The sequence below is a fragment of the Camelus dromedarius genome, chromosome 6 (assembly GCF_036321535.1).
Source record: "Camelus dromedarius isolate mCamDro1 chromosome 6, mCamDro1.pat, whole genome shotgun sequence".
NCBI lineage: Eukaryota > Metazoa > Chordata > Mammalia > Artiodactyla > Camelidae > Camelus > Camelus dromedarius.
In genome coordinates this window covers 50,162,651-50,179,135 of record NC_087441.1, presented here as the reverse complement: position 1 = coordinate 50,179,135, position 16,485 = coordinate 50,162,651, and the positions used below count along the sequence as shown (strand labels likewise).

The 16,485-nt window shown below is 31.0% G+C and overlaps 1 protein-coding gene across 3 annotated transcripts in view; it reads left to right on the top strand.

Moving 5' to 3' along the window:
* Positions 1 to 16,485, top strand: part of GRIK2 (glutamate ionotropic receptor kainate type subunit 2) — a 605,730-nt gene that overhangs the window by 452,016 nt on the left and 137,229 nt on the right. For all 3 annotated transcript variants that reach the window (XM_031456080.2, XM_031456083.2, XM_031456088.2), the window contains one exon: positions 8,169 to 8,392. In XM_031456080.2, the coding sequence (XP_031311940.1) occupies positions 8,169 to 8,392 (224 nt within the window). The remainder of the gene's footprint in view (positions 1 to 8,168; positions 8,393 to 16,485) is intronic.

The following is a 16,485-nucleotide window of genomic DNA, read 5'->3' as shown; positions in this document are numbered from 1 at the left end:
GTTCATAGTCATCCATTCTAGTGCTAGTAGTTGTTTCTTGGTCCACTGGTTGTGTTCCCAGAGCATTTAAACCAGGAAATAAAAAAGGTTTAGCTGAAAATACATAGGTGAAAAATAGCTTAAATCAGTAACAATGAATTGCGTGAATGTTTTGTAGGAATAGCCTGAGATTTTAAATAGCGTTTTGAGTTGTTTCTAGTTTTCTGTTGTGAAACTTTCATATAAATTTGTGTCAAAGAATCCATTCAACACATCTCTTTCTTTCCAAGTACTTGCTTGATAAATATATAATAACATTGAGTAATATTGTGGACTTTCCCCTTGTTTTGCTTTAATTTATGTTTAAACATTAGAGTTGTAGAAAGTATTAGAATATTATTCTTCTTTAGGTTATTATCTTTAGCATAGTAAAAAATTTTTACTTAAACTATAATTTTAAAAGACATTAATTATTTTAAAATCAAGAAGTCTGTAATATCAAACATCCAGAAAGAAAATCTCAGAGACACCATCATTCAGTGCTTTGCTCATGAATAACAGATATACTAAATTCCACTTTGGAGTATTAATATGTATGATTTCCAATTGTTTTTACTAGAAGTTTAGTTTCTTGAAATTATCAATGTGAAAAAAAAAATTCCTCAGTTTCTGTGTATGTATTTTTTTCCTAGGCGGCTAAACTAACTCAATTAGTGCATTAAAGAACAAATAAATCTTATGGAAATATTGCAGTGACAGAAGAAGAGATATTGTAATAATTCTAGTACAGGAATAGTAATATTTATAAACCATCCAGTTGAGAACTTACAGTGAAATCAGATCTGGATGAGAATGAAACAAAACAAACAAAATTAAAATAATTAACCATGCCCCACTACCAAAAAAAAAAATCAGTGTTTTGAATCCATGGCTCTTCTGAAGAATTACCAGTTGAGAAGTTCATTTTTTATTCTGTCATTGTTGACAAGGTTGGTAGATTTAGGCAGTATCATTTGAAATTACCAGCAGGCTTACTGAAGCATTAATAAAGTGACAGCGCCGAGGCAGCAGTGGAATCTACTACTGTTTGTGTTTAATTCTTTCTTAATTGTCCCTATTCAAGTCCTATAAGTGAAAGAAACCTTATGTGATAACTTGATTGACTACCTTACTTTCCGCTGTGTATTATGTGGTTACTACTTGGTTTGGGGAAAAGCCAACTAAGGGCATATTTTTCAAATATAAGCTTGTATTTTTGTAAACCTTCAAATAGATCTTATGCTGTGTACAGTATACTATATATATATACAGTTCATGGAAGTTCAAAATTTGGTTTTTCACATATATGAAATGTATGTAACTTTAAGGCCATCAAAGTTTTTTCTTAAATACAACACAGTGAGTACTGACCATGGCTTGAAGTGATTTCTTGTTAATTATAATAACTAAAGCCCAGCTTATCACAGACTTGTTAAATATGGAAACTTTTAGTAATTTATTATTTCAGTTACATCAAAAGTAGAAATCATGCACATAAAAAATCTTACTTTTTTAACTTCTTCTTCCTCTTATATGATCCCAATATTAACCACATGATCCAGCATGTCTCACCCTGCCAGAGACAGAGACCTGAAAGCATCAGTGGACTGAGGTTGGGATGATGGGAGAGGTGAAGGAAAAGAATGTTTTCCTAAATATTCTTATCTTTATTACTATGTGGTCTTTACAATAAAAATGAGGCAAAGCCAATCTAAAAAAAGCTTTTTAGGAGAAAAAATCATTGAAAATATAAACCTCAAGAATACTCTTCTGTAGAGAAAGTTAGGGAATCCCAGGGGTAGAATTAGTAATAGTGATAGTTTTATCCACTCACTCATTCATTTAAAAGTATTTATTAATGACTACTATTTTCCAGGTACTGTACTAGGCACTGAAGATATAAAATTGGACCAAATAGAGAAACTCCTCACTCAAAAGGGACTTCTGTTTTATTGGAAGAATGCTGACAACAAGTGACAATTTCAGGTCATGATAAGTTTTATGAAGGAAATGAAAATGTGGTAAAAGATAAAAGTGATGGAATGAGTAGTCAGGAAAGATCCCTTTGGGTGACTGACATCTGAACAGACACATAATGAAGTAAGAGAATAAACTATGTAGAAGTATGAGGGGCAAGCTTTCCAGGTAGAAGGAATGGTGAATAGAATGGCCTTGAGAACAAGAATGTGTGCACACGTTTGGAGATTAGCAAGGGAGCCAGACTTGTTGGAGGAAGAGTAATCCAACTAGGGCCAGAAGGGTGATTGGGATCAATATTGATAAGCCGGGCCACCTCTTGCAGTGCTTTGTAGGCTGACACTAGATTTTTTTCTATGTGTGCTGGAAGTCATTAGAAGATTCTGAGCAAGAAGTGATAATCTGGTATGTGCTTTAAAAAGAACTTTCTGGTGTCTGGATGAAGAACACTAGGCAAGAATGAAAGCAGGGGACCAATTAAGAGGTCGCCACAAGAGTCCAGGTAGTGTGACTAGGAGGACAGTGGTGGAGGTCGTACACTGTGTATACAGAGGTGAACCATGTTTCCCTGAAAGTGTACACAGGGGCAAAGCATTTGTTCACATTGTACATTGTGAAGAATTTAGGAAAGTGTGCTATCACTTATAAGTGACACTATAATTAATAAGCATAATTAGCTAGCTTACATTTCTTAACTAAATCAGTGAAAATATTCTAGTTTACCCATATGCACTTACTGTTTAATTATTTTACCCATTTACTAAGCATTTCACAACATTATAGAAAAGAAAACAATGTTTAGAACTGGTTTTTCTTTGTTAGATTGCAAGAGCTTTCAGAAGTATGCATAAGATGTCTCACTGACCAGATCACACATTATAACATAACATCATTATATGCTTTGACTCCAGGGACTTAATAAGGAAGGTTTCCTCAACGTGATCAAATTTGGAGTCATTGTGCCATTCAAAAAGATATGCTTTGTTATCTAATTTTTGTATTAAGGAATTAGAAATTAGACCAATAAATTTTACCATTGTTCTTTAATCTTTAATGAGACTTTAATCAAAGGACTGCTATTAGCTATATAACTCCATAAAAAGAATTATTCAGTTCTCCCTAGATGGTTAGCTCACTAGAAATTATATTAATGAACAAATAAATCTTATTTCTAGAGCAAGATTAGAAAAAAGTTTAAATTTAAATTTCTTTTAATTTTCTTTGAACATTTTAGTTAGTTATATTGAAACTGTATTCAGCATTTACTAAGCGATTCTTTGGTGCCAGATTTTGTCTGATACCTGAGAGATGTTAGATTGATTATGATCATGGGGCTAAAGACAATTTGGAAGAGTTTCACACAGAACGATAGAATAGTAAATTAATACTTATTAAATTAATAAGATAGCTGATGCCTAGGTATCTTTGTGCACACTTTACCATTCTCTCAGTTCAGTGCTGTGTGCTTTGATTGAAGGAAATGCCAGCAGGCTTCAAAGTGCCCATACGCTCCTAAGAACAGGGACAATACAATTGCAACAGTACATACATTCAAAACTCTATCATATTAGGTGACTTACATGGGAAAAATCAGAAATAACAACATAAAGTATTGTTATGTGTTAAATTACATGATTAAGTTTATAAGTGCATAGTACTTTACTTAAGAGAAATTAATGTATATAGAATGTTCAGGGAAGGCTGCATTGGAGGAAAAGAATTGGATGTGTCTTATGGAATTTGTATAGTGCAGAAAAGGGAAGATCATCTGTAGCAGGGGAATATAGAAACAGTAGAGCATAAGAATTAGTTATAATGCATTTGAATGATTGTATAGAAAAATGGTGGGAGATGAATATGGTTAAGTCATACTTTCCTTAAACTCTCACAATTCTGGTTTTTGTATCGTAGAAAGAAAATCCCACTACAAATTTGGTAGAGCTGTTGTGAGATTTAATGAAAGTATTATCGGCAAAGATTACAACACAGTCTTGGCTCACCGTGTTCACATTTGATGCTAGTTACTGCTAAGATATTCCTTACTCTTATTGCTCCTACCCTCCCCATTCAGGCCTTTGTCATCTCAGACTCTTTCTTCAAGCTGCAACGCAAGTATAATTGTTCGGTAAATTCCTCTCTGACCCAGTCCCGCAGAAGTGAGCACACTATTCATATAGCACATAACAATTTACTTATTTATTTTTCTTTCGATGAAATAGGTTTTTTTCAATCTGTTTTGACCATGGGCTGTTTCTAATGCAGGACTACTTTCTTCTTTAAAATTAAAAATTCAATTTACTAAATCCATTTTCATTAAATGATATTAACCTCTATCTACAGAGATAAAAAGTTCTAGGATTATTCAGTTTTACCATCAAGCTCTCTTCTCCAAATGCTCAGTCTTGAATAGCGTGATATTTGATCCGAAAATACTACATCTACCATTATAAACATTTAATAACATCATGATTAGATTCCAAAATTATTATATTATTAATAGATTTGTAATGAAGTTAGGTCTTATTCATAGATAAGGCTATTGTGTATAAATAAATGTTCATCTTTATTATTGCAAGATAGCGCTGACGCCTCATTTTTAAAATTGATTTTAAAAATGTATTTGATGTGCAATTAGATACTACTTTTTGACAACTGATGTTTGATATGTTTTGTGTACTTTACTGTTAATAGATAATCTAGTTAATTAGTCAATCAACATAACACATTTAATTCTACTAACTGAGGATATGGTTTAAAAAACTGATGTTATTAAAAATAATTAATATACTTAAAAAAAACAGTTTTAGTTTTATTATAAAGTTGTACAGAAAGTAGAGTTTCCATATGCCTTCTCCTGTCCTACCCACTCTCCCCACAATTTCCCTTATTATTAACAGATTCTAATAATGTAGTACATTTGTTACAGTTGATGAAACCATCACTGATACATTATTATCAGCTAAGGTCCATAGTTTACATTAAGAATCACTCTTGTGTTTTCTAGTTTTGTGGATTTTGATAAATGCATAGTGTCATGTAGCCCTCATTACAGAGTCATACAAAATAGCTTCACTGCCCTAAAAATGTTCTGTGTTCTACTTATTCATCACTCTCCCCCTCTCCTGAACCCTTGGCAATCGCTGATCTTTATACTGTCCTTATAGTTTTGCCTTCTCCAGAATATCATATAGTTGGAATTATACAGTAGGTAGCCTTTACAGACTGGCATCTTTCACTTAGCAATGTGCATTTAAGGTTCTTCTGTGTCTTTTCATGGCTTAACAGCTCATTTCTTTTTGCTGCTGAGTAGCATTTCATTGTATGGATGCATCACAGTCTGTCCATTTTTTAAAAATTAAATATTTTAAAGTGTTTATACCTTTTGTTTCAAATGACTAGTTTCTTTTATAATTGAAAACATATTACATAATTTTTTAATTTTCTTTTTCCTTTTAATATTTGGAATAGAAAATTTTTTAGGCAATGCTAAGTAAATTTTGAAATTTGATGTAGGTCTAGTCAATCCTACTAATATATGCCTATAAGAACAACTTTTTTCAATTATGTAGTGGTTTTGTTTTAATATATGTTATTTCAGTTGTTTCCTAACTTTGGTTGATATATATTATGAATTAAAACATATTTAAGCATGTTCACTTACATGTTTTGTATGTGGTAAAATTCTACTTTCCATGAGCCTAGGAGGAGGGCGGTTACAAAGTTAAGTGGCACATGATAAACTGTTCTGAGTATTCAATCACCAAAACAGGGACAAATCACCACTTTATGGTGTTCTTTTTTTTTTTTTTTTTAACCTGGAAACCTCGTTTCTTAAATTATCAATTTCTTTCTCTAACAAACTTGTTTACCTTTTCAAACCATCTTTGTTTCCTTTTCTTCTGTCTTAGACGAAGTGCTATCTCCCTATGGAAAATAGGAACTCTGCACCTGACCCTCTAAATTCTGACTATAATCTATTAACTCCTGCCCTTGCTTCTGTATTTCCCTTTCTATCTCTGTAGACTCTTTCATAACTGAATGAATGAATGAAAGAAAGAATGAATGAATGAATGAATGAATGAAAGAATGAATAATGTCTCCATGATTCCATTTCTATTTTCTGAGATGAACGTCATGGTTAGTTCTAGGTATTGATTCCAAAAGCTTAGTTATCTCTTTGGTTCCAGTGTTCAATTAACCGTATGACAATGAACATGTTTTTCACTTTTATGGTTTCAGTTTCCTTATCCAAAAATGGGAATAATAGTAGGATTATGTAAGAATTAAATGTTACAGTTCATGTAACTTTCTTAGCACAGTTCCTGTTGTATAGCAAATGCTTAAGACACATGAGCAATTATTATTGTCAAATTGATATTCTTTGATTATGTAAATGAAAATATGAAATATGATGGTACTCTTCCCAGGACTCTGAAGATCTGTTTTTCCTTCCTGGTTTCTTGGAAATGTGTTTCTCTTTCCATTGCTACTCTCAGAGATTCTCTATCCGAGCATCTCCCAACCCTCCCCACCACAAATGCACACAAACACGTACCCAGAATAATAATGTTAACAAAGTTAACCTCGTAGAGAAGTTTCTTCCTTAAGTCCCCCAACAATCCCTGAGGCAAGGAAACAGTAGAAGATCAATCTCATTCTCCTGTACATCTTTCTGCAGCTTCTTAGGATGAGCATTTCTCATGTAACCTCTGAAAACTCAGTATGTTTATAAAAAGAAATATAGAAATATAGCTTCCCATCATAGATGGGAATAGATGCCTTTGTAATTTAAAATATTACAATTATTTCTTTCAATGTGTTAGAGCTTAAGTTCATCCCTGACAGATGGTTATAATATGGTGAGTGAAAAGCATTAGTAGTTTAACGTATTTAAGCTACCGTGGAAAATTAGCAACTTTGTGAAAATTGAAAAACTCATTTCTTAATGCGATTTAAGCAAGGCTGCAAGGATTTTCATTAAATAACATAAAACAAATTAGAGAGATAGAAACAAAACTCAGGGGCAGTAAACACAATCACATTAAAAGACCATTTTCACAATGTTAACTATTTAGACTAAAACTTTTTTTATTGAAGTATAGTCAGTTTACAATGTTGGTTACTTTCTGATGTACAGCATAGTGATTCAGTTATACATACATGTATATATATTTCTTTTCACATTCTTTTCCACTCTAGACTGTTGTAAGGTATTGAATATAATTCCCTGTACTATACAGTAGGACCTTGTTGTTTAGGTATTTTATATGTAGTACTTAGTATCTGCAAATCCTGAACTCCCAATTTATCCCTCCACTCTACCCCTACCCCCTCTGGTAACCATAAGTTTGTTTTCTATGTCTGTAAGTCTGTTTGTTTTGTAAATAAGTTCATTTAAGTCTTTTTTTTTTTTTTTTTGATTCCATGTATAAGTGATATCATATGGTATTTTTCTTTTTCTTTCTGTCTTGCTTCACTTAATATGACAATCTCCAGGTCCATCCATGTTGATGAAATGGCATTATTTTATTCCTTTTTATGGCTAAGCAGTATTCCATTGTGTGTATGTGTGTGTGTGTGTGTGTATACACCACCACTTCTTTATCCAGTCATCTGTCAATGAACGTTTAGGTTGCTTCCATGTTGGCTATTGTAAATCAAAGACTAAAACATTTTAACTATACTCTATAGTTTTAAAACCAGAAAAAATGTTTCTTAATTATCAGCTAAATATTTTGAGGTAGTTATTATTATTATTATTATTACTACTACTACTACTACTATTATTACTATTATTATTAATTTGACCAAAGTATTTAGAAAATCATAATTGATGCTGTTTTTACACTTTAGATTAAAAGTAATTATGAGCAGGTTGAATAGCATAATAATTCAGGTGTTGAATGTACAGCAGTTTCTTTCATTTTTTTATCCTAGAATTTTTTTCTTTCTGTGTCTACTTGCAATAACTGCTGATGTGCTAATCTAGAAACTCAGAAATGAGTAACAGAGTAAATCAGATGCTTCATTCCAGAGTGAAGAATGCTTTAAATGGTAACATGACCATTACAGGGACAATTCTTAAGTGTAAAGTCTTCATTTTGTTTAATTTGGTTACCACTTTCTTGTGACTTAGAACCATTTTTCCTCCTTTTTTATGTTTCTCTCTACAGAAAGCCGACCTTGCAGTTGCTCCACTGGCTATTACCTACGTTCGAGAGAAGGTCATCGACTTTTCCAAGCCCTTTATGACACTTGGAATAAGTATTTTGTACCGCAAGCCCAATGGTACAAACCCAGGCGTCTTCTCCTTCCTGAATCCTCTCTCCCCTGATATCTGGATGTATATTCTGCTGGCTTACTTGGGTGTCAGTTGTGTGCTCTTTGTCATAGCCAGGTAACATGCTCACTTTTGTGATTTTTTTGGCAATTGTTACCTCCTTTTTCTAACTAATAATTGTCAAAAGTCACAATCAATTTTACTTTTCTTTTTCTTTATTTCCCCTTGGGTGCTGGAGAATAATGAACTTTTCAGAGACATATAACTTATTAAAATGTACTATGATGCCTTTTGGGGCAGAAAGCATGCTGGTTGTGTCAGTAAGCTGTAAGTGTGGTAGAGTTTACTTTTATTAAGCAGAAGCTAAAAACAGTTCAAATCACTATGATATAAAAATTATTTCTTCATTTTGAAAATTTCTCTTGAACCAGACAACAAAACAATATATTTTACTAATTTAAATTAATAAAACAGTTATAAGAAAAACTAAAGTGGTAAACTTTAAAAGGAGGCTTTAAAAATACAAACCAAGACTAATTAAAAATAAGCATTTTAAGTATAAAAAGAATACCATGATTTTCTACATAAAATTTGTCTGTTTTTCACAGGATAAATATATCACCACAAAAATTGCCTGATTTTTGTTGACATGTAGAGTATATTTCAGTCATAGAATCAGAAACTCAAATGCCTAAGTAAAAATTACAAAATATTTTTATAAGGCTTTTAAAATCTATGATATAGCTCGATATATGTTGCCTTTGCTACTTTATTGTTACTGTGGAGATGGAAATTTGTAAAAATTTTTCATTTATGCTTTACCTCACTATCAAAATTTCAACATGATTTCGTTTATTTTTGCCTTAATTAAGAAGATGAAAACTATCCTTGGGCTCAAAGCTCTATTGTTTCTTGAATGATCTTGGAAGTCACATACTTATTATAATCTTTGAATCTTTATATTCTACCAGACATCACAAAGAAAGCTCTAAATCCAAGATGAATTAAAACTCTACATACAATTTTTCATGTTGACAACAACACTTATGATATACAATCAAAATTTTTTGCCTTACATTCAAAATTAAATATTAAATATGTAGGTTATTTTTCAATTACATTATGTGGGGTCTTCTGATCAGTTATCAGTAAGGATATTTATCCTTCCTTGAACTTTTTTTTAATGAAGTTATATATTTTTTTCCTAGCAGTGAAACATGCTTAGTATATTCAATTAAAAAAAGAATAAAATCAATCTTACAAGGAATATAATATTTTTGGTATATTTTCATAAGTTTATATTTTTATAATTATACAGATATTTTTCATATATTCACACATAAATGTTATGCAGATTTATAATTTTCTACCTAATAGGTTCAATATTAACACATGAGTCTTTCAGACAATTATCAGTTGTATCTGACTGAAAATTTGTATTGGAACCATTCATGCATGTAGCATTTGTAGCTGTTTGGTGGGTTGAGTAAAAACTTTTTATTTGAAGTTTGCAGTTTTTCCCCAAAAATGAGAATCTGAAGTATGAAGTTCATGAACTTTTAGCTCTAGCTATTTCCATGTTGTGTGAAAATAAAATGGACTTCTCATTTTTGAGTATCTTTGGACCACTGCATCTTTTTTATAGTGACCAACACAAGTCATCCTGTTTTATATGTGTTCAGAGAAGTAAGTTCATGAATCGCAGCTTAAATAATTAAATGGCTAGAGAACTTTGCAGCTGGCCCACAGAGCAAACAGACAAAAAAAAAATATTCTGAAATATAGAAAAAGCCTTTGTTGTTGTCTACAGGTACACCTGTTCCCTCCTAATCAACTTAACAAAAATTCTCAGGAAGGTTGTAAACAACAAAGCATAGAGGAAATTATCCTGAGACAGTTGTGAAGCAATTGTGTGGACATCAATCAAGCTGAATTAAGTTCTAATAGCTGTTTCCAGGAAATCTTAAGCAGGGACTATTAGGTTACCTCAAATTCAAATTAGAAATTTTAGATATTTCTAATGATCTGAGCCAAAATCTTCTGAAATTAGATTCAAAAGCAAATACTGAAACATTTGGATTTTTTCCAGCTTAAAAGTATATTAGCAAATAGAGACATGGTATGGATATGCACATATCTAACTTCTAGAAATTTCTAAAATTGTCACTTTGATAAACCATCAAATAATATAACAATGTAATATCTGTATGATTATAATAGCCTGTATTAATTTTACACCAAAGAAATTCATCCATTTCATTCTATCTTAGAACATAACATTAGCTAGTGTGCCATTTTTAGTGTCTTTAAATTTTGGAATATTACCATTGTACTTTGTGAGTTATTAAATGAATGGATTTGAGAATGATTCTATTTCAACATCTTATTCAATGATGTGAAAACAATTTCATATAGTTTGAAAAATTAAGAGTAATATCTTTATTTATGGACAAATTAACAAATGTTCTATTAAATAATAAACAATGTAGAATATCCTATAAAAGTAAGAAATAATATTAGACATTCTTGGTTAAATAATACATAATATAAAAACCAGTTCTTTACAGATTATCTCAGAATATTTGTTCAATTCTCGACATTATTATAATCTTGCATAAAATTGGCAAATTAAAAAATCACACTAAAACTCCTGTTAAAAGACGGTCTCCTGAATAGAGCCTATTTAAATTCTAAATGGACCTTCCAAAACCAAGCAATATTGTTTAAGCAAAATCCATTCAGACAAGGTATTGAACTCTTGCTACCATGAAAGAAGTTCATGATGTACAAATATATACAAAATGTCCAAATTTCAATTCTAGAACTTACCTTTCTAACCTAAACAATATTATCATGACTATTTGTTATCAATTTAAAATAAATGTAGCATTTAATTTTACCTATGAGTAAAGACTATATCTTATGCCATATAGAGATCACTGATGAACTTACTAGGATCATTATTGATGTAAAAATAAATATGACATTTTCTTTATGTATATTCTTTGTCCTTATCTCCATAATGATTACAGAGAAAAGAAAGACAAAATACATTTAAAAATTCTCAGATGTATGTTTTATTTTCACTGAAAAATCACAAAACAAAGTTCTAAAATAATACGACTTCAACAGCAAAATCCATATTTATTAATTATTGAAACTATGTCATATTGAATTCTAAGTTTTGTAATATTTACTTAGAATTAAATTTTATCTCAAAATTAAAATATATAAATTATATAAGTATCATTAAAATTGCTAATTGGCATTACTTTACTTTTGTTTTGATCACCAGCTGATCTTGTCCTGATTATTGTTATAATTAATCTTCTCTGTCTTTTTCACTTCCAAATCACACCTTCAATTTGTTTTGTTTCCACTGTAATTATTCCATCAATCATTCACTCAATTATTCAAATATTTCTTGAACCTGTAGTAAACACTGGATAATTAGTTCCATAAAGTATTAAACACTAATTCATATTCCTCATACATTAATTAATTTATTCAACAAGTATCTATGAGATGCCCATAATGTTCTGAGAATTGTACCAGATGCTTAAATCCAAGAACAGACATGACTGGATACATTTTTTCATCGGTAAACTCATAACCAACCCATTATCTAATAATAAACATATATATTGGACTTAAATAAAAGTCATGAAAATATTTAATAGTTATTCTAGATATTTCAATGAATTCCAAGTATTTTAAATATATTTATATAAATATATATTCATATATATTTATAAAAATTCATATATTTTAAAAATATATATGTTATATACTTCTAACATATTTCACTGAAGAGAAAGATACAGCTCTAAAGGAAATAATACATTAAGCAGATTGTTAGTTATCATTAGAATACTTGATTTGAGGCTTATAGAATATCTGCTGTATCACAGTATTAACAACATTAAATTTATGATAAATTTATGGGATAATAATTATTAGAATTTGTTTTTAAAAGTAAATTTAAAAGTAAATTGTGATTGTGATACCTTTTTAATATTTCCCCCTCACCCTTGTTTTATAAGAAAAACAATTATCTAAGAAATACTTGAAAATGCTCTCAATTTTTTTTAGTGAGTGTTAAGACAAAGATGCATGGGCTTATTTGTTTGTCTTGGTATGGTTTTACAATCCATGAGATCTTGCAAACAGTTGCAGTGTTGTTTATAGCATAATGACACAATCAGCATGCTTATCTGAATTAGCTGAGAACTCTTATTAAAGAGTAAAGATGAACCTGAGATACTGTGTTCAATTAGAATGGCCTTATCCTATGTATTTCTAATAACAGCTCTTAGCTGACAGAGGATTAGGAAGAAATCTTGTCCATGATGGGCTTGTACCTATAATCATATGTGCCCTTAAATCTTTTATCCCTCTCTTTCTGTTCTTTTTTTTCCTTTGCCTAGGTATATTAATATAGAGATGGCAGTTAGTCATATAAAAAGTCTGGTTAGGGAACCCACCCTTTACATTAATATTTTCACCTTGCTTCAAATATTTCCTTTGTTTAAAAAATAGATAATATTGATACAATAGATACTATTTATAAAATTAGTCAATTTAAATTCCTATAATATTAGACAATTTAAAAAATTTTTGTAGCCATAGTTGTCTCCAAGATAATCAGAGCTGTTTTGAAATTTAACATGTAAATCTTGGTCTAGGGTCCTTAGTAAGTTTGGCATACAGAGATGAATAACTGAAGATTGAGCTTAAAAGAAAGGAATAATGGTATACACATTTCTCTCCAACAGGATTGATGTAACCTTAATAATTATTCACTAAACATATAAGAACATTTCATATTTTATTCTGAGATTGGCATTTTACAATTAGATACAGATAAGCTCTGGAGAAGAAAAATAATACTATACCAAATTTCGTAGTAAAAATATTATGATTTCCTAGATTACTTAAATGAACAAATGAATGTGCCAAATATAGAAAAAAGAGTAAAAGAAGCCAAGCAATATTGATTAACCTGGCCTATTCTTAGGAAGAATAGCAAATCAAAGTATTCTTAATGTGTCAAATACATAGCATTAGTTTTTCTAGGTTAAAGGGAATATAGAAATGAATGTATGTTTTTGCACTGAAGTACTTTGCATGATTTTTAGGATATGAGAATATCATCTGTTGGATTATTGGATTAGCAGGGGAGCAAGGGACAGTCTCTGTAGAATCTGCTCAAGAGTTTATTATTTTACAGTGACTGCCAGGACCGTCTTGACATATGTTTTGGGTCTAACATGGTCTCTGGTCACAAGATGACAAGGCTATTGCCATACTGAGAGGCCTTATACTTGTAAAAATATTCTGTATTTCTCTTGAAGCTCAGAGGTAAAGATGTTCTAAACAGAGTGTTTTTGATGGTTTAACCGAGTTTAGCAAACCATGTCCAAAGTGCTTGCATTAACAGCTTTGATGTTGGCTCATGACTAGTGTGCAACAGCTTTTACATTTCTGTCACAATGATGGGTGACATTTAATCTACGGTGAAGGGCAACAATGAATTATTATGCACTTGGAAATGGATTACTGTTTTGGTGGGATGTTCAATGTTAAGCTAATCTGCTGTCAAAAGGACTGTTGTCACGTTGAAATGAAATGCCAATTTTGTTGTGTGCTTTTGCCACCAACTTGCCCACTTCTTACTAGAAAATAATTCTAGTTTTACCTCTCCATAACATAATTTCAGATACATGTTACTTTCTTTTTTTAGTTATTTTTTTTTTTACTCAAGTAAATTGCAGGGAAGCCTATCTGTTATTCCTCTTCCCAGTTAGCAGTTTCCATAGAACTTAATGAAAATTTGGTTTGAAATAGTGCTTTTCTGCTAGTATGCCTTTTACACCTGTTAAAATGATCATTATAATTGATTATATGAAGAAATAAAACTCAATTGTGGACCTAAAAATCAACATTGAATAAAATTGAATGCACTTTAAAAAACTACATATCCATAGGACATGAGGCTATTCTACATTAACAGATCTTTTTTCATACCTACTATTTGATAAATCCATTATAAAATAATATACTTCTTTATTTTTAATGGTTCCAGTAATGTTTATGGTTGAAAATATAAATGAGATTACTAAGCCAGAACAAATTCTTAGTTTTTGTAATTAGCAGAACCAAACCAACTGAAACTAAATCAGTGATTTATTTTTAACTATGGTGAATATGGTATCTAGACAATTGAGGCAGTAGAAATTTTGACTGAAATTATCTGTATGGGATAAAGAAAAGAATCTCAATCATCATAGGAGAAAATAAACATATTTTCCACTCCTCAATTTTATAATTATGCTAGACATTTACAAGAATAAAATATTTGATAAAAAATTGAGTAAGACAAAGACCATTTAAAATTCAAGTGAATTTTCTGTAATCTTCTATAATCAAATGCTTGTTGGCATTTTTTAAAGATAATTGTGCTTGAGTATCTTTTAAAAGTTTCTGCAACCCTTTCCAAATCATTCTTTTGCATAAAATTTTTTCTGATTGTCAGGACAAAATTAAGTATAAATGCAAGAACAGAAGTTTGATAGCCCATTTTTATTTTTCTTATCCTGTGGATAAATTATTTGCCTTATTTTTACTTGCCTCCATCACTGAATTGAACTCAAAGAGTCCTAGAAGCAAAAAATCTGCCTCTGCCTAGTCATTCCAAGTGTGTCCATCATTCAATAATTGTCTTGGCCAATGAGCTTCTGAGAACTATGTCACCCTATGATGATTTGTTTCAATTTAGAAGTTCCGCAATGCCTAGCTCAGTAAATCACAGAAATTAATTTTAATAAATTGCAGTACATAGAATCAAATTTAAGAAACTTGAGAATGCTAAAACTTGAAGTTGAATGTTTATTAAATTATTATATTTGTTACAAAAAATGGCACATCTCTGTTCTTAATGAATCCTAAGGAAACATGTAGTAATATTTTACACACACACACACACACAGACACACACACACACACCCCTGATGAGAAGCAGTACTTTGTAAAAAATTATATTTTTCTTTGAAACATTTAGAAAAGGAGTGTAGTGGCTCTTTGGTATTTGCTACCATGTCTCTTACACATTTTTCATTAGCTAATTCAGGTGAAAAGCTAATAGGACAAGAATAATACTCTGAATGGCTCGTTTCTCTTTCTTTTTTTTTTTCTTTTCTTTGCTTTCTTTTCCTTTTTTTGACCATTAGAAAGAAATTCTTTGAGATGACTCTTAAGAAAGAACCAACAAGATAAAAAGAACCCAGAATTTTCACCATATGATGCACTTATTCTTCCAAGTTTTGCAGTTTCTAGGTTGCTACTTCTCTCGTAGCTGCAGAATACTGTGAATTGTTTGTAAGAAGCTGTCTCCCCAGTTTGTTTTATCTGTGTTCATTCTCAGAATGAAATTGCACTTCTGTCTTTCCATAGCCATCAGGAAAATGGCCCCCTTGGGCTTTGGGGGGTTTTCTCAGCCACTTAAGAAAGGTCTTCACAATCTGAAACTATCCCAGGAAAGTCAGTGTGTTTTTTAAATAATTTAAGTGTTTTTTAATAAAATATTTAAATCTACAATGTCTAGTTAAGAGAGGCCAAAGCTTTTACATGAACGTACACCCTGAAACAGTGAAGTCTGTACAGGAAGCCAGTGAAACAAAGATCATGAGTAAAGAAGGAAATATTCTCTAGGGATTGGTTTGTTTCTCTATGTATGTTTGTACAGTGAGAGTACTATGCTCAAAAAAGTAGTTGTCTTAAGAAATGGAGAGAAATAGATCAGTTTTTTTTTTCTTTAATCATAAGCATGGCACCTAGATTAGTAACATTTTTACTTGTATAAAGCTGTCCCTTTACTGTCAGTTCTTTGGTGTAAGAGTTCTTTCAGTTGGATGTTTTCCTGTGTAGTCTCGCATTGGGCTGGTGGGTGACATGAAAGAAATACCTGACAGAGAAGAGGAAGAAAACTAATACGTACTACATTTCAACAATAGCCAGGTTAGACTTGCGAACTATGAAGAGATTAATTTATTGGCTTCCTTTTTCAGTAACTGTTTTTATGGTGTGAGAAATGAACATATATATATCACCCCTGCTCCCCAATAATAAATTCTAATTAATTATGGAGACGAAGTTTGTTCTAAAGAAAACAGATTTTGAAGAAAACAGAAAACAGACTTAGCAAAGAAACT